Source organism: Micropterus salmoides, unplaced genomic scaffold, assembly GCF_014851395.1.
Source record: "Micropterus salmoides isolate LMB-PRFRI ecotype aquatic unplaced genomic scaffold, ASM1485139v1 Ms_hic_scaffold_1, whole genome shotgun sequence".
NCBI lineage: Eukaryota > Metazoa > Chordata > Actinopteri > Centrarchiformes > Centrarchidae > Micropterus > Micropterus salmoides.
This window is the reverse complement of record NW_024040040.1, coordinates 55,909,667-55,925,436: the sequence shown is the minus strand read 5'-3', so window position 1 is coordinate 55,925,436 and position 15,770 is coordinate 55,909,667. Positions and strand designations below refer to the sequence as shown.

At 41.9% G+C, this 15,770-nt stretch overlaps 2 protein-coding genes across 2 annotated transcripts in view; one reads left to right on the top strand and one right to left on the bottom strand.

Moving 5' to 3' along the window:
- LOC119897314 (NACHT, LRR and PYD domains-containing protein 12-like) overlaps window positions 1-15,770 on the top strand; it is a 609,009-nt gene that overhangs the window by 296,232 nt on the left and 297,007 nt on the right. The window lies entirely within an intron of this gene.
- LOC119897580 (putative C-type lectin domain family 20 member A) lies at window positions 421-7,846 on the bottom strand. The gene is made up of 5 exons (XM_038711397.1): window positions 7,423-7,846; window positions 1,500-1,868; window positions 1,057-1,410; window positions 869-960; window positions 421-727 (listed from the first exon to the last, which is right to left on the bottom strand). Exons 1-5 carry the CDS (start codon window positions 7,460-7,462, stop codon window positions 626-628), a joined length of 957 nt encoding a protein of 318 aa, XP_038567325.1. The 5' UTR covers window positions 7,463-7,846; the 3' UTR covers window positions 421-625.

Below are 15,770 nucleotides of genomic sequence, written 5' to 3'. Positions count from 1 at the left end.
AGCGTACAGCTTGTATAATAGCGTAAAGTAGTGAGCGTTGCAGCTTGTATAACAGTGTAAATTTGCTGCCCCCTCAAAATAACACTTCACACAGACATTAATGTGTAAAGCGCTGTGTTGTCACATGAAAAGATAAAATCAAATATTTACACAAATGTGAGGGGTGTTCTCTCTTTTGTCAGATACTGTATATATCCTCATTACCCTTCACTTGTCTTCACCTTAGTAAATAAATACTTTATTCCCAGGTACTGTGTGTGCACTGTTTTATAACCTAATGAACAAAATACAATTTCATTGGTTATTCAGTATGATGTATCACATCCTTCCAGTCCTGTGTGAAGGGCGGGTTTGTTGCATGTACATGTGGAAATATGGTTTTATCAGTCTGGTTCACAAACTGTAACCTTGAAGCCAAAAGCCACGTCTCATTTATGTTTTTATTTTGAAGACACTTCACTCAGTAACATTGCTGATGAGGGACAAACCCTCCTATGACTACAGGTCTACAGGATGGATTCAGGGTTCTGGTTTAGCTCTTCAGACACTGATCTTAGTGTGAATTAGCAGGTAGAATATCAACATTCACCAAGGATTACAGAGAAACACAAGTTGGATTTCAGTTTCAGAGCATATCTTCATCTTTGTGGAAGACTTTACCATCAGTCTGCTCTCTCCACTTCAGGGTGACTCCACCCTCTCCTTTCTGCTGCAGCTTGTCCTGGAGCTGGGAAACACACATGGCAGCCATCAGGAAACATTTGCTTTTTGACCTGCTGTCCACAGGGAACCAACAAAGACACACAGCCAAACAACTCAACAGTTCCAAGAGTTCCTGAGGGCCTCGGGGTGGATTTGGGAGACTCACCTTTTTCAGCAGGTCTGCTTTCACAGCAGGATCGTTCAGATCCACAGAGGAGTCCTCCAGCTTCATCCTCAGCTTCACTGCCCATTTCATTACTGCTTAGACACAGAGAAGAACAACATGCTGAATCACCTTTGTGATACCAAACTCAGTTATTCTCTCTTCTGCTGAAGCACAGGAAACTCACTCACCAGGGACGCTGTAGCAGACAAATGCGTATCTATAGTTACAGGGAAGTAAAAGCCATTTTCCTGAAATCCACACATCTGAAAGACCACATGTGACACTCTTCCAGTCAACTGAGTGTGAACCTGTGTACCAGAATCTGAATGAGGAGTTACTCCCATCAGACCAGTAAGTGTGAGGATCTCCGAACAAACCGATCCATGCCCAGGTTCTACTCGGTATCAGGCTCTGGACCTTCTGGCTCTCAGTGTCGTTCCTCACAGTGGCCAGGTCCGTGAAGTTCTCCCTGCAGTACCTCTGAGCGCTTAACCAACTCAATGTTTGACTCACATAAACAAATTCAGGATCCAGCTGTGTTCCTGCAGATTGGGAAAAAATATTCTTTTGAGTTGACAGACTTTAAAATAATCACTATCAGAGAGGAAATAATGTTTTGCTTGGTACTTACCATTATTACAGATGAATGGATATCCCAGTGTACAGTTACTAGTCTGCCATGTTGATCCACCTAAAACACAGGAGGTATTGGGCTCAGAGTTTAGAACTGGATTAAAATTTATCCACCCCGTATTGACCGGTCCCGTCCCTGTGTAGCCGTCTGACCACCTCCAGTTCAGATTAACGTACACGCCAATCCAGACCGCCAAGCTGGGACCCAGAGATGGAACTGTGTTAATAACTTGGTTCCTTTCTTCAGTGTTTTCGATGGTGGCCAGGTCTGTGTAGTTCTGTCTGCAGTAGGTCTGAGCTTCAGTCCAGGTCACACGATCAGGAACATAGTGGTACTGATGGAGGAGGCAGGAGGAGGGGTCCCAGCCTGTGAAGAGAACAAGTGCCTGATTGGTTACATGTTGAATCCACAATCTGTTAACATTACACATGGTTTTAAAGCAGAGGTCACTAACTGGCGGACCCGGGCGTACAGCCGATCTATTATTGAGAATTACTACTTCGTGACGGAGCATTTCTATTTTAACCTGCACAGCTTTTCTAGCATTTACTGTACTGGTTTAGTGGCCCAGGAAACTCACAGACCAATTGCAAGTGCTCTAATTGTCTCATGTGAGGCTGCTTAGCCAATTAAATCTGTGCATTGAGATAAGCAATGCGAATCGAGTCCACAAGATTCACCAGAGATGTTCTTAGTTCTCAGTTTAACACCAGAATATATCATATCTCCAATCCTAGCTGGCAGGACAAACTAGAGCTCAGGGAAAGTTTCTCTAACTGGACTTCTTAAAATTGTAATTGAATACCACTGCTTTAATGTGTTGATGGATAGAAAATAAAATACACTGTTCAGTATTTAACCAGCAGTTCCAACATTTATGGATTGTGGCCCTAACAGAAAAGTAGTTGGGGCCCTTTGTCACCTTTCAGATGTCTGTGAGTTGTCAGCAGTTCCATCAAAGAGGCATTTCCCCTCTAAAACTCTCACAAGGTTTGATTTCAACTGTTAGAGCCAAAGAAATACAGTTCTCAATCAATTCACCTGTTTCCCATTAATCATCTCATGTCCCCTCACATTTAGCTGGAGGGCCATGACCCCTGGGTTGGGAACCACTGGGTTCAATGATTTAGCTGTTTGCTCAGAAAGATAAATGTCTGCTGACACAGTCATAAAAATCTATTAGTGTCATTAATAACATTCGGAGAGGTTCTGTGACTTTTGTACATTTTGCTCATGATACTTCTGTACTTTTATAATAATAATAATAATAATAATAATCCTTATTTGTAGAGCACTTTTCAAAAACAAGTTACAAAGTACTTTAACAAGTGTAAAGACAATAATAACCAAGAGACGATAATACAAAAAACAATACAAAAACATTGAAAAGACTAAAATACAGATAAATATAAAATTAGTAAAATAGAATAAAATAAAAGGGATAAAATAAAGTCAAATAAGATCGGGAAAGGCTCTCCTATAAAAGTATGTTTTAAGAAGGGACTTAAAAGAGTTCACTGACTCAGCCGACCTGATTTCCTCAGGCAGGCTGTTCCAGAGCCTCGGGGCCCTGACAGCAAACGCTCTGTCCCCTTTAGTTTTCAGTCGAGACTCTGGTACAGACAACAGACCTCTGCCCGAGGATCTCAAGGTACGTGCTGGTGCGTATGGGACTAAAAGGTCAGAAATATAACAAGGCGAGAGGCCATGAAGAGCTTTAAAAGTGATCAATAGAATTTTAAAGTCAATTCTAAAACATACTGGGAGCCAGTGTAATGAAGCTAAAATAGGAGTAATGTGGTCATATTTCTTTGTTCTGGTTAAAAGCCTGGCAGCTGAGTTCTGGACAGTCTGGAGTCGATCGATAGATTTTTGGGTTAAACAGGTGAAAAGGCTGTTGCAATAATCCAGGCGTGATGAGATGAAGGCGTGTAAAATGGTCTCGGTGTCCTTAAAAGTTAACATAGATCGAATTTTTGCTATATTTCTAAGTTGATAAAAACACGATTGAACAAGCTTTGTGGTGTGCTGCTCGAAATTTAAATTACTATCAAACCAGACACCAAGGTTCTTTGCCACAGGCTTAATGTGATTTACTAGGGAGGAGTGATTTCAGCTGGAGGAAATTATTTGACATCCATTTTTTAACTTCACAAAGGCAGTTGTTAAGTGAACTCAGCATTCCAGGGTCTGTGGATCTGATGGGCAAGTATATTTGTGTGTCATCAGCATAAATATGAAAAGAAATGCCATGTTTATGGATAATATGTCCAAGGGGAAGCAGATACAAGGAAAACAAAATGGGTCCTAAGACCGACCCCTGAGGCACACCATATTTAACTGGACAGAACGAGGAGACATAGTTGTTTACAGACACGCAAAACTTCCTATTTGACAGGTAGGATGAAAACCATTCTGGGGCAGTACCAGAGATCCCCACCCAGTGCCTCAGTCTGTCTAACATGATGTTGTGATCAATGGTGTCAAAAGCAGCGCTAAGGTCCAGGAGTACCAGGACTGAGCACATGCCTTCATCAGCAGACATTAAAAGGTCATTGGTGACTTTAAGCAGGGCAGTCTCAGTGCTGTGGTACTTCCTAAAACCAGACTGAAACTTTTCAAATATTTTGTTATTTTCCAGCACAGTGAGCAGCTGTTTGGACACAATTCTTTCTAGAATCTTTGCAATAAAAGGCAGTTTTGAAATTGGTCTAAAATTATGTGGGAGGGAGGGATCTAAACCAGGTTTCTTTAAAAGTGGGTTCACGCAAGCCGTTTTAAAATAATCAGGGACACAACCAGTTGATAGGGAGCTGTTGAAAACAGAGATCAAATGGGGCCCAACAGAATCTATTACTTTCAGTAAAAACTTTGTAGGTATTACATCAAGTGGGCTGGAGGACACTCTCATTTGTGATACTGTTTTTAAAAGCTCAGACAAGTCGATGGGATAAAACTGGTTAAAACTCTCTTGTTGCTGGTGAGGAACCTCTGAGTAAGAGGCCATGGGGGTAATAGAGGCTCTGATTGACACCACCTTATTGGTAAAATAAGATAAAAACAATTCACAGTCATCATTACTTCCAGCTGAGGCACAAGGAGGGGTTGGGTTTACCAGCTGATCCACAGTCTTAAACAGAAACCTGGGATTGTGTTTATGTGTAGTAATGAGTTCAGAAAAATAGTGTGTTCTCGCATCCTTAACCATTTTATTGTAGTTAATTAATAAATCCTTCAGACTGAGGTAATGGACTTGGAGACTGGATTTTTTCCATCTGCGCTCTGCTTTCCTGCATTCCCTTTTTAGGCTGCGAATGCTGTCGTTTATCCAGGGTTGCTTACTAGCTTTAGACGTAGGCCTAACCTTTAGAGGAGCAGTAATATTTAGTGACGACAAGCAGATATGATTGAAGTGATCGACCAGATTGTTGGTGTTGGAATCAGACAGGTGTTGACTTTGGCTCTGAAAGAATGCGCAAAACTTTGAAACACATTGTTCATTAAAGATGCGAGAACACACGGAGCTTGGAGAGGCGGCATGAATAACAGGTGAATCGCAGCTAAAAACAATACATCTGTGGTCAGATATGGTCATGTCCACTAATTCCACAGAGGAAATGCTGACACCCAGGGTAAAAACCAAGTCCAGTGTATGACCACGGTTATGGGTTTGCCCTTTGACATGTTTGAAGTTAAAAGAAGCGGCCATATTTAAAAAGTCAGTTGCATTAACATTGGTGGGGTCATCAACATGAATATTAAAATCGCCACAAAGAACAATTCTGTCATAATTTAAAACCAGAGTAGATAAAAATTCAGGAAGTTCTGATAAAAATCCTCCAGGCGGTTTTGGGGGCGATAAATTATAACAAATATGATGCAGCCCTCCAACTTTAAGAGTGAGAACTTCAAAGGAGTTAAATTCATCACAGCGTACTTGATGACATTTAAAATTTTTCCTATACACGCTCACTAGCCCACCACCACGACCACTGACCCTCGGTTGACTAAAAATCATATTGAGGCGGACACAGTTCAGCTAGCTGGCTATAGTCATTCATCTGCAACCAGGATTCAGTTAAAAACATAAAATCTAGATTTGCAGACAAGATAAAATCATTTAAGATAAAAGTCTTACTTGAAAGTGATCTCACATTGAAGAGAGCCATTTTAAATGAGTTTGTTCTGGGTGCTGGAGTTGGTGCAGTTGTCCTAATCCTTAAGAGATTACTATTATTTCTGTGTGCACCAAGAAAACTATCCTCATGAACTGGAAGGCCAAAAAGAATATAAGTATCACCCAATATCGGAATCACCTTATAGACCACATTAGCATGGAGAAAATATCTGCTCTAAAAAAAAAACAAATTGACACAATTCCAATCTCTCTGGTCCCCCTTGATCAACTTTATCACTTAATGGGGGTGGGTGTGTACTGCCTTACTGGTCAGGGTCCTGTACGGCTGGTAGGTGTGTCTGGGGGTGGGTTGATTCTTAGATGCATTGCGTAGCGGGCGTGGGGGACTTTTTCTATTTTTTTTTTTAAATGTTTCCCTTTCTCTTACAGGTGTTGTCCTTTCTCTGTGCTGTCTGTTTGTGCCCCCCCATCCCCGTGTCTGCCCCCCTGTCCGGCCCGCTGACAAATCAATACATAATTAAATAAATAATAAAACAGACAAAGGAGGATTTTAATACTCTCTTGTTAAAGTAAAATCTGTCTGGCACAATATGGTATCCAGGTCATTGTCCTCTATACCAGGCTGCTGGGCAGGACAGGTTTAAAAAAAAAAAAAAAGTGAAAAAGACGGTTAAAATATGATTTTGTCAGCTCAGACTGCTGAAGAGCTGTGTCATACGTCGGGAAGCGGAGGTTTTTAACCGGGATGACGGCCGCCGATCAGGCCCGGCGGCAGACCGGCGGCCCAGTGCAGGAGATGTAGCCGGTGGAGGAGATGCAACAGTGTCGGCAGGCACTGTGCGCCGAAAGAGATCCGTATCAGGGAGACTCGAAGCCGCAGGTGCATCAGCTGGATGGACCGGAGTGTCGTTAGACAAGGCTGCATAGCGGTTGGAGAGGCCGATGTGCGGAGGAGAGGCAGCCCCATCCGAGCCTCTCTTGCAGCCACGGACCACCACTTCAGCCCAGGTTGACTGATGCTTCGGAGTCGAGCAGGAGGAAAGCCTTGGAAAGGTAGAGCACGGTGTCCTGGATGTTAGCGGTTGCGCTAAGAGAAACAATCTGTTTGGCTTGTACTGAAGCTACATCCATAAAGCCAGTCAGCAGGGAATCTTTCTGTTTGAGTTCCTCTGAAAGTCGTCGGATGTCTTCCATAAGGTCAGCAATCTTCTTGTTCGCTTTCTTAAGGAGTGAGCAGTCCTCATGGGGCAGAGTTATCTCGGCTAGTATAGTCACCGGAGCTTTGTTGCGATCAGTAGCGTTGATCGCGTTTTTACGGTCATCTATCTTAAAATCCATGTCGGATGACTAAAATCCTTAACCCACGTAAAACTTATGTTAAAAACTTAAGTTAAATAAAAAGGATCTAAAAAATGTAACGAAAAAGAGTGGATAAAAACTGGATAAGAGTTCGGTTTAAGACGGAGCTTCTGACAGGTGGCTACAGACGCCAACGCATGCGCAGAGTGCAGATTACGTCAGCAATTACGTCAGAGATCTTGTGACCAAGTATTACTTTTACTTCAGTAGGATTTTAAATGAACAGAGTATTTTTGACATTTCTTTTACTGAACTAAAGGATCTGAAGTCTTCCTCCACTGGCAGACTGGTCAATGGTCCCAGTGAGACAACATGTTTAAAACTTTTCTAATCACTGTATTTGTGAGGACAGCTCCTGAGACTTATTCATTATTTCACTATAATAAGCAGACAGACATCAGAAATGTTCAAGAATTCACTGACCTGAGACACACAAGACAACCAGTAAGATGCTCTTCATCATCGTGCTGCTCTGCAGACTGTGTGTGTCGAGTAAACTCTCCTCATATTATTGACTTTTTTAGGCAAATCTGAGGAAACTAAACAGCAGCTCCTCTTCCCTGTCAAGGTCGCAGGCCTGCTGCACGTTTTATGCAAAATGTGGGTATTTACATCTGCAATGCTGTCTGTATTTACATTGTTATGTAACCTGATGATCTCTAAATGACAAAGAGCCATGGTTCACATTCATATTGATCACAATGGGTTCACATAAACAGAAGATGGAAACAGGAGACGACCAGCCGAACAACCGCAGAGAATAAATAAACAACACAGCCCAGCAGAGAAATAAATAAATAAATAAACAACACAGCCCAGCAGAGAAATAAATAAATAAATAAATAAACAACACAGCCCAGCAGAGAAATAAATAAATAAATAAATAACACAGCCCAGCAGAGAAATAAATAAATAAACAACACAGCCCAGCAGAGAAATAAATAAATAAATAAATAAATAAACAACACAGCCCAGCAGAGAAATAAATAAATAAATAAACAACACAGCCCAGCAGAGAAATAAATAAATAAATAAATAAACAACACAGCCCAGCAGAGAAATAAATAAATAAATAAATAAACAACACAGCCCAGCAGAGAAATAAATAAATAAATAAATAAACAACACAGCCCAGCAGAGAAATAAATAAATAAATAAATAAATAAATAAATAAATAAATAAATAAATAAACAACACAGCCCAGCAGAGAAATAAATAAATAAATAAATAAATAAAAATAACACAGCCCAGCAGAGAAATAAATAAATAAATAAATAAACAACACAGCCCAGCAGAGAAATAAATAAATAAATAAATAAACAACACAGCCCAGCAGAGAAATAAATAAATAAATAAACAACACAGCCCAGCAGAGAAATAAATAAATAAATAAATAAACAACACAGCCCAGCAGAGAAATAAATATAAATAATAAATAAACAACACAGCAGAGAAATAAATAAATAAACAACACAGCCCAGCAGAGAAATAAATAAATAAATACATAAATAAACAACACAGCCCAGCAGAGAAATAAATAAATAAATAACAACACAGCCCAGCAGAGAAATAAATAAACAACGCAGCCCAGCAGAAAAAGGGGAAATAATAAATAATTTAAATAAATAAATTGATGAAATGCATAAAGAAAAGTGGGGAGGTGATGGTGCAGTGGATAAGACACATGCCTTTGGTGCGAGAGAACTGGGTTCAATCCCCCACTGTGACACATCCTCCAATGTGTCCCTGAGCAACACACTTAACCCCTTGTTGCTCCAGAGCCGTGCAACCTCTGACATGTACAAGTCTCTTTGGATAAAAGCGTCGGCTAAATGAGTAAACTCGCGCTGCTCTTGTTCTTGTTTTATTGGTGGGTGCCGTTGACTTCCCGTCACTGTTACAGCTAATGTTCTACATACTTCCACCTGCTTTACCTGAGGTAGCAAACATTTCAAAATGTTAGAAAGGTTAGAAGTTCAGGAAATTTACGGGAAAGTATTAAAATGGGATAACAGCGGGACAGAAATGTAAAATACGGGAGAATCCCGGGTAAAACACCAGGGTTGGAGAACCGGATATGGAGAGGGCAGAGAAGAATACTGGCAGCTCTGGAGAAGTCCCGGGGCAGGAGAGTAAAAGGAAAAAAGTGCAGGTACCGGTTAGTAATCGGCCCACTTCAAGCACTGATCTCAAGGACACATACAGTGGGTACGGAAAGTATTCAGTCAATTCTGTCTCTGAGCTCTTCAGGCAGTTCCTTTGACCTCATGATTCTCATTTGCTCTGACATGCACTGTGAGCTGTAAGGTCTTATATAGACAGGTGTGTGGCTTTCCTAATCAAGTCCAATCAGTATAATCAAACACAGCTGGACTCAAATGAAGGTGTAGAACCATCTCAAGGATGATCAGAAGAAATAGACAGCACCTGAGTTAAATATGAGTAAGGGTCTGAATACTTATGACCATGTGATATTTCAGTTTTTCTTTTTTAATAAATTTGAAAAAATTTCTACATTTCAGTCAAGATGGGGTGCTGAGTGTACATTACTGAGAAATAAAATGAACTTTTTTGATTTTTGGAAAAATGGCTGCAATGAAACAAAGAGTGAAAAATTTAAAGGGGTCTGAATACTTTCCGTACCCACTGTATATAATTCTATCCAGGCCTAGAGTGATTATTTGTCAGGGTGAGTGACAAAATAATAAAACCAGCAGTTTAGTTTTCTCCTGAACATGATGATAACTCTTCTGTACCCACTGGCTGCTGCTTTCTACTCTGTGGTTTTTACAGTCACACACCTACCAGATAGTTTTCAGATGCTATCAGACTCTGTGGTGGCAAAACACAGAGCAAGCCAAATAAGCAAGGAAATGCAAACTTATTAAAACTACTTTACATCTGTCCTGGGTGTGTGGATGGGTTGGTGTCTCACGGTGGACTGACAAACAAATCTTTGTGAGAGACGTCTCTTGAACACCTTTCTGATGATGGCCATAGAGCTAGCATATCTAAACTGCACTCTGTTTCTGAATTAGATTTTTCTGGGTGATGTGATCCCTGCAGAGAGAAAAAGCTCTCTTGCCCAAATTGAACTGAAGCAATTCAGACCATCCCAAAATTAGAGACAAAGAAATGCTAAATCAACTTTTAGGAGATGACAGTGGGTTAGCAAGTGATGCTAATATTAAGGCACCATGGGCAGAAACTTGATTTAAAGCTGGCTCTTTAATGTCCACTGACCCTTGGTCTACCAGACTGCAACAAACCTTTCACTTGACAGCTGACGAGAAGGAGGGTCACATGACTTCAGTGTTGTCGACTGAGACCAGTAGCCTGTTTTCATCCAAACTGGACTCTGTTGCAGCCAAACTGCCTGAGAGCTGTGGCAGCTGCTGAAAAATCAGGCTTTGCGTCATGTGACGTTAGGGGCAATTTAGATTTGACTTGTTGCTGGTTCCACATGCAGAATCAACGATTTAGCTTGAACAATAAACATCTCATCTCTCTACAGCCAGGTGGCTGAGGTACAACACTGTGTTGCTTGATATGTCTAACATCACTGTTAAAAGATGCACTGTACTAAATCCTGCTACTCTCCTTCCATTTCGTGATGAAGGACAGTCGCATGACTGTGTTACAGAAGCCTGCTCCCCGAAGGCAGACTTACAGAAAACACAGCTAACGAATGCAAAAGATGGATTTGTTTGTGGACGGCTCAGCATCACGAGATCCAGCAACTGGAACAAGTTGAGCAGGTTTTGCAGTAACAACTTTGCATGAGACAATTTTGGGAAAACCACTTCCTACAAACTTTTCTGCACAAGCACCAGAGCTAGTTGCACTGATAGAAGCATGTAAATATGCAAAAGACAGAACTGTAAACATTTTAACAGGTAGCCGTTATTCTTGGGGTGTTACTCAGGATTTTGGTAGACTGTGGGCGAACAGGAACTTTTTAACATCCACAGGCAAACCTGTCACTCATCACAAACTGGTTGCTGAACTCCTTGATCCTGTGCTGTTGCCTAAAATGATTGCTGTGAATGCCAGAGCTGACTTCTCAGCAAAGGCTGCGGATAAAACAGACATTACTCTCTCAATGAACTGTGGTAACTGACTTTGAAGAAATTACAGAGGAGAGAACTGTAGAAAATGCTTATTGGTACGGCCCAGATGAGAAGCCTGCCCTTCTAAGTATCTGTTTCCTTATTATGCAGAGTTGACACACATTAAAGAGCATGTATCAAAGAGAGTATGATACTGGAACCTTGCTGATAACCTCTGTCACCAAGTTGGACTGGCTGTTTAACTTAAAAATCTGAGAGCCCTAGTGGAGGTAGGATAGTAGTGATTTCGAAGGGGTTGCAGACCTCTGCTCCACAGCAGCGAAGCACCACCCCACACACAGACCCCACCGCCCCCCAAATAAAAGGGACAGCAGTCAACCTGCAACAGCAGCTCCGTGAGGCCAACAGACGCACCAAGCGTCTAGGACCCACCAAGGGGTGGGAATCTCCGGGCACCCCAAAACTCGACTCAGCCAATGACCACAAAACGACCATCGATGCACCCCGATGCACAGTCCTCCCCCTACACAGGATCTCCGGTCAACCACCAAGCATCCAATCCGAGCACCAAAATCCTAAAGAAACCCCCCCCCAACTAGTTCAAAAGGCCCAACCCACCCCATCAACCCCATCTCCATAGTGCCTCACCTTTTCAACAACCAGCCGCCAAACCCCCCAGAAAACCAAAATACAATTATCAGGATGCACAGCATGCACACAGGACAGAGCACACCAGCCCAGTCGAAGCCTCCACCTGACCCCCCCCAACCCTTACACACAGATTGAACTACAGGTGTAACTTCATGGTGTGGACCAAGACAAGCAACACCATTTGCCGGCTAGGGAAGATGAGCCCTTTCAACAAGACACTCTTGCCACGGCTGAAGTCTTCTTCATGGGCCACCTCCTTCCAGAACTCATCTGCCGCTGCAAAGACACCCACCTCAAAAGGCCTAGCTTTGGATAATGATCAAGTGCACAGACTGCTGCCAACACTTTCACTATGCATGTGTGAACATTACCAGATACCAGAAACGTGGATGAAAATAACAAAAAAGTGGAGAATACTCAGAATTCAAGCAAGAAAAACACGTTAATAATTCACCTCCAGACAGAAATGTTAGATGAATGTTGATTCAGTATTATTTGTTGTTGAAAAGTGTACGTTTCATTTTGATTACATTATGTTGCAGTTTTAAAATTCTTTTAAAACACTGATGAGAACATAAAGATCCAATCACATGTGACAAGTTTGAATTCTGTAAATACTTTGAATTCTGTCATGATAGTCATTTGCCCTTAGAGGCCTGGGAAGTGCCGCAATCATATCTGCAATGTGTTCCAGATACACTTTCTCTGAACAGTTATTGCCACCACAGTCCTCCTTAGGTAGGTGAGACCGGCAGATATGGTTACAATCTCATCTAGCATATCGACTTGGCTGATGGGTATCACAGTGTTCCGTATCTGAAGGTTTTTCAGCTGACCTAAAACTTGTACCACATGTATACGGACTTTTGACAACTGGCGTGACGTGTCAACACCAGAACCAGGCAACTGAGACTTAGTGAAACTTGGGATTCTTAATGTTGCTCCAACAGCGGCCAACTCCTCTCTAACAAGAAAACCTCTATGTGCAAGGATCTCATCCCCATGCTCAGGTTTTCTCAAAAAGCCAGAATCTAAAGTTATTAGCTTGTCAGCGGCATGACAATAAAATGATGTATCTCCTGCAGGTGTTTTCCAGTTAAATACTTAATTGTGTGTTGGTGCTTATAGTTTGACCAGGTTTCAGCTTTTAGATTGTGTGTCTCTCTAAAAAGATCTCAGTACAGTCTCAAACAACAACGGTTCTTACATTTGGGTTTCAAACACTTTGGCATGTTTGCTTGTACCGCATCCTTATTAGGACAAATTCAAAGGGTTCAACATTGAGGACAACATGGGTATCCAAGATTTTTAATACAGTTGATAATGGAAACTCAAATCTGTAGGCAACATCTCTGTCTCTTTAAGCACAAGTGGGCTTCTTTTTTACAATATTCAACAGCCAAACGAAAACCTGCAAACATTATAGAATCAAACCCAAAAGTGGACTGCTTAAGCTGCTCCTTCAGTCTTTTATTTTCTTCCCGTACGGCCTCCAGTTCTCTTTTTCCAACTCCATAGTCATCACGAAGCTAATTGTACTACTTCAGCTTGAGTTGGTCCATCCCTTTTTTGGCACAAACTCTCCTAAAACAAAAAAAGAACAATTATTTAATTACAATTACTTTCTCTATCACTCTTCTCTCCCACCCAAACACAAACCAAATAAACTGACCATTCTTCTAGAAGCTCTTTTGTGAGGTCAGGCACAGATGTTGGACCAGAAGGCCTGGCTCACAGTCTCTGCATTAATTCTTCCTAAAGGTGTTCTATCAGGTTGGACTCAGGACTCTGTGCAGACCAGTCAAGTTCTCCACACCAAACTCACTCATCCAGCTGCAGCAGTATTAGTAGTAGTATTGCAGTTTCTCTGCGGTCGCTGTGATCATCATCGCCATGTTTCAGTATAAAGCTGTTTCTTGCTGCTGATGAGCTGTTAGTGTGAAACATGAAGACTGTGTGTGAGAGTCTGCTGCCACCTGCTGGATTCACTCAGCAGCAGCTCCATCTGATCAATCATCTACATATTGATTATAGATCAGCATGCAGTGACACCCTGAACAGTCCGTCCTCAGTGTGAGACCAGCAACTCATTTCAGTTAGTTTTATTCACAGTTTTATAGCTTTTTAAATTCATCAGAGCTGCTGAAGATTATTTTTATTGGTGATTAATCTGCTGATTATTTTATTTTAATGTCAGAGAGTCATGAACTCGTCCATCCCAGTTTCCCAGAGTCCTGTGCGTCTCCAGAAGTCTTGTTTTTCCTGACCAGCAGTCCAAAACCCAAAGATATTCATACAATACAGAACAGTTGTAAAGCTCCACCTGGAGGCTGGAACCAGCACTTTTGTCTACAGTAAACTACATACAATGTCTATAAAAAGTATTCACCCCCCTTGGATGTTTGACCCTTTTGTTTCTTTTATACATGAAATCATGGTCAATATAATTTGGCTTTTTTGACAAGAATTTGCAACAAGAAAACCCGGATTTTCACAAACACAGTTAATTAAAGTATATGAGGTAAAAGAGATGACTGCATAAATATTCCCCCCCTTTAAAGTGACTGACCTAACTCAACAGAAGTCCAGCTGGTTGATGCCAGCAGTGTCACAATGAGTGAACTGGAGATCACCTGAGTTCAGCTGATGTGTGTCAAGTGATTGTAGTATAAAAACACCTGTGTCTGGGAGCTCCACTCTCTGCTTCATCAGTATTCCTACTACAGTTGCAACATGAAGAAAAAGAACATTCCAAGCAACTCAGAGAAAAGATCATTGAAAAGTCAAAAAGATTTCCAACTCACTGGATGTCCCACAGAGTTCAGTTCAATCCATCATTCAGAGATGGATGGAGTTTGGCACCTGTTTAAATCTGCCTAGAGCTGGCCGTCTTTACAGACTGAGTGAGCGGGCAAGAAGAAGACTGGTGAGGGAGGCCACCAAGACACCTACGACACTCTGAAGGAGTTCAAAGCTTCAGAGGCTCAGAGGGGAGAGTATTCACTCCTTCACTCTCCCATACAGAGAGAAAGCCACTGCTGAAAAAAGCTCATAGGAAATTTCACCTGGAATTCACCCAAAGGCATGTGCTGGATTCCAGGGTCAACTAGAAGAATGTTCTTTGGTCTGATGAGACAAAAAATTGAGCTTTTTGGCCATCACGCGAACACTAGGGCTGACTCCAAATAGTCAAAGATTCGATGCTTCGATGGGCAGAGCCTGATTCGACTGTCAATCTCACAGTCGAAGCTTTGCAGCGAAACAAGGCCATTTTGGTGATATGGGGGTGCACAACGCCTGATTTTACATAGAACTACCAGTTTTCTCCCAATAAGTTCAAATACAGCCTATTACAATATACATTGTAATACATAGTCAGTGCGCATGTGTAGGTGTAGCGTGTATGTGTGTAGTGGCAGCAGAGGAACACTTGCTGAAGAGACGGAGCTCCAGCTTCACTGGTGTTGTGCCGAGTTGTCCGCACCTCGCGGGACTTTCAGATAATTTATCACCGTTGATGAACCACGTGCACAAAAAAACACACATGATTCGAATATCAGTTGACTACAGGCAGGACTTGACGATTCTGATTCGACTATGTAAATCCTTAGTCGGGGACAGCCCTAGCGAACACCAAACACTGTACATCAGCACAAACACACCATCTCCAGCGTGAAGCATGGTGGTGGCAGCATCATGCTCTGGGGATGCTTCGCAGCAGCAGGCCCTGGAAGGCTTGGAAAGGTAGACGGGAGCATGAACGCAGAGAAATATAATCTGACTCAGTCTGCAAGAGAACTACAACTTGGGAGAAGATTTATTTTCCAGCAAGACAACGACCCCTAGCATCCAGAAAAAGCTCCACAGAAATGGTTCAAAGAAAACAAGGTGAATGTTCTGGAGGGGCCAAGTCAAAGCTCTTCAAACACTGACTAACACGGAGAACAGCATCTCTGACATCACCACTTGCTGCTTCCATTATTAGAACAACACCGAAACCTTTACGGCACCAACAAGACTCTTCAGCAAGACCTAACAAGGACATTGTTT

Coding starts and splice junctions, on each gene's coding strand:
- LOC119897580 (XM_038711397.1), bottom strand. CDS start 7,462: ATGATGAAGAGCATCTTACTGGTTGTCTTGTGTGTCTCAG. Junction 961..1,056: donor TGTCTGCTACAGCGTCCCTG/GTGAGTGAGTTT, acceptor GTGTCTAAGCAG/TAATGAAATGGGCAGTGAAG. Junction 728..868: donor AAGCAGACCTGCTGAAAAAG/GTGAGTCTCCCA, acceptor TGTGTTTCCCAG/CTCCAGGACAAGCTGCAGCA.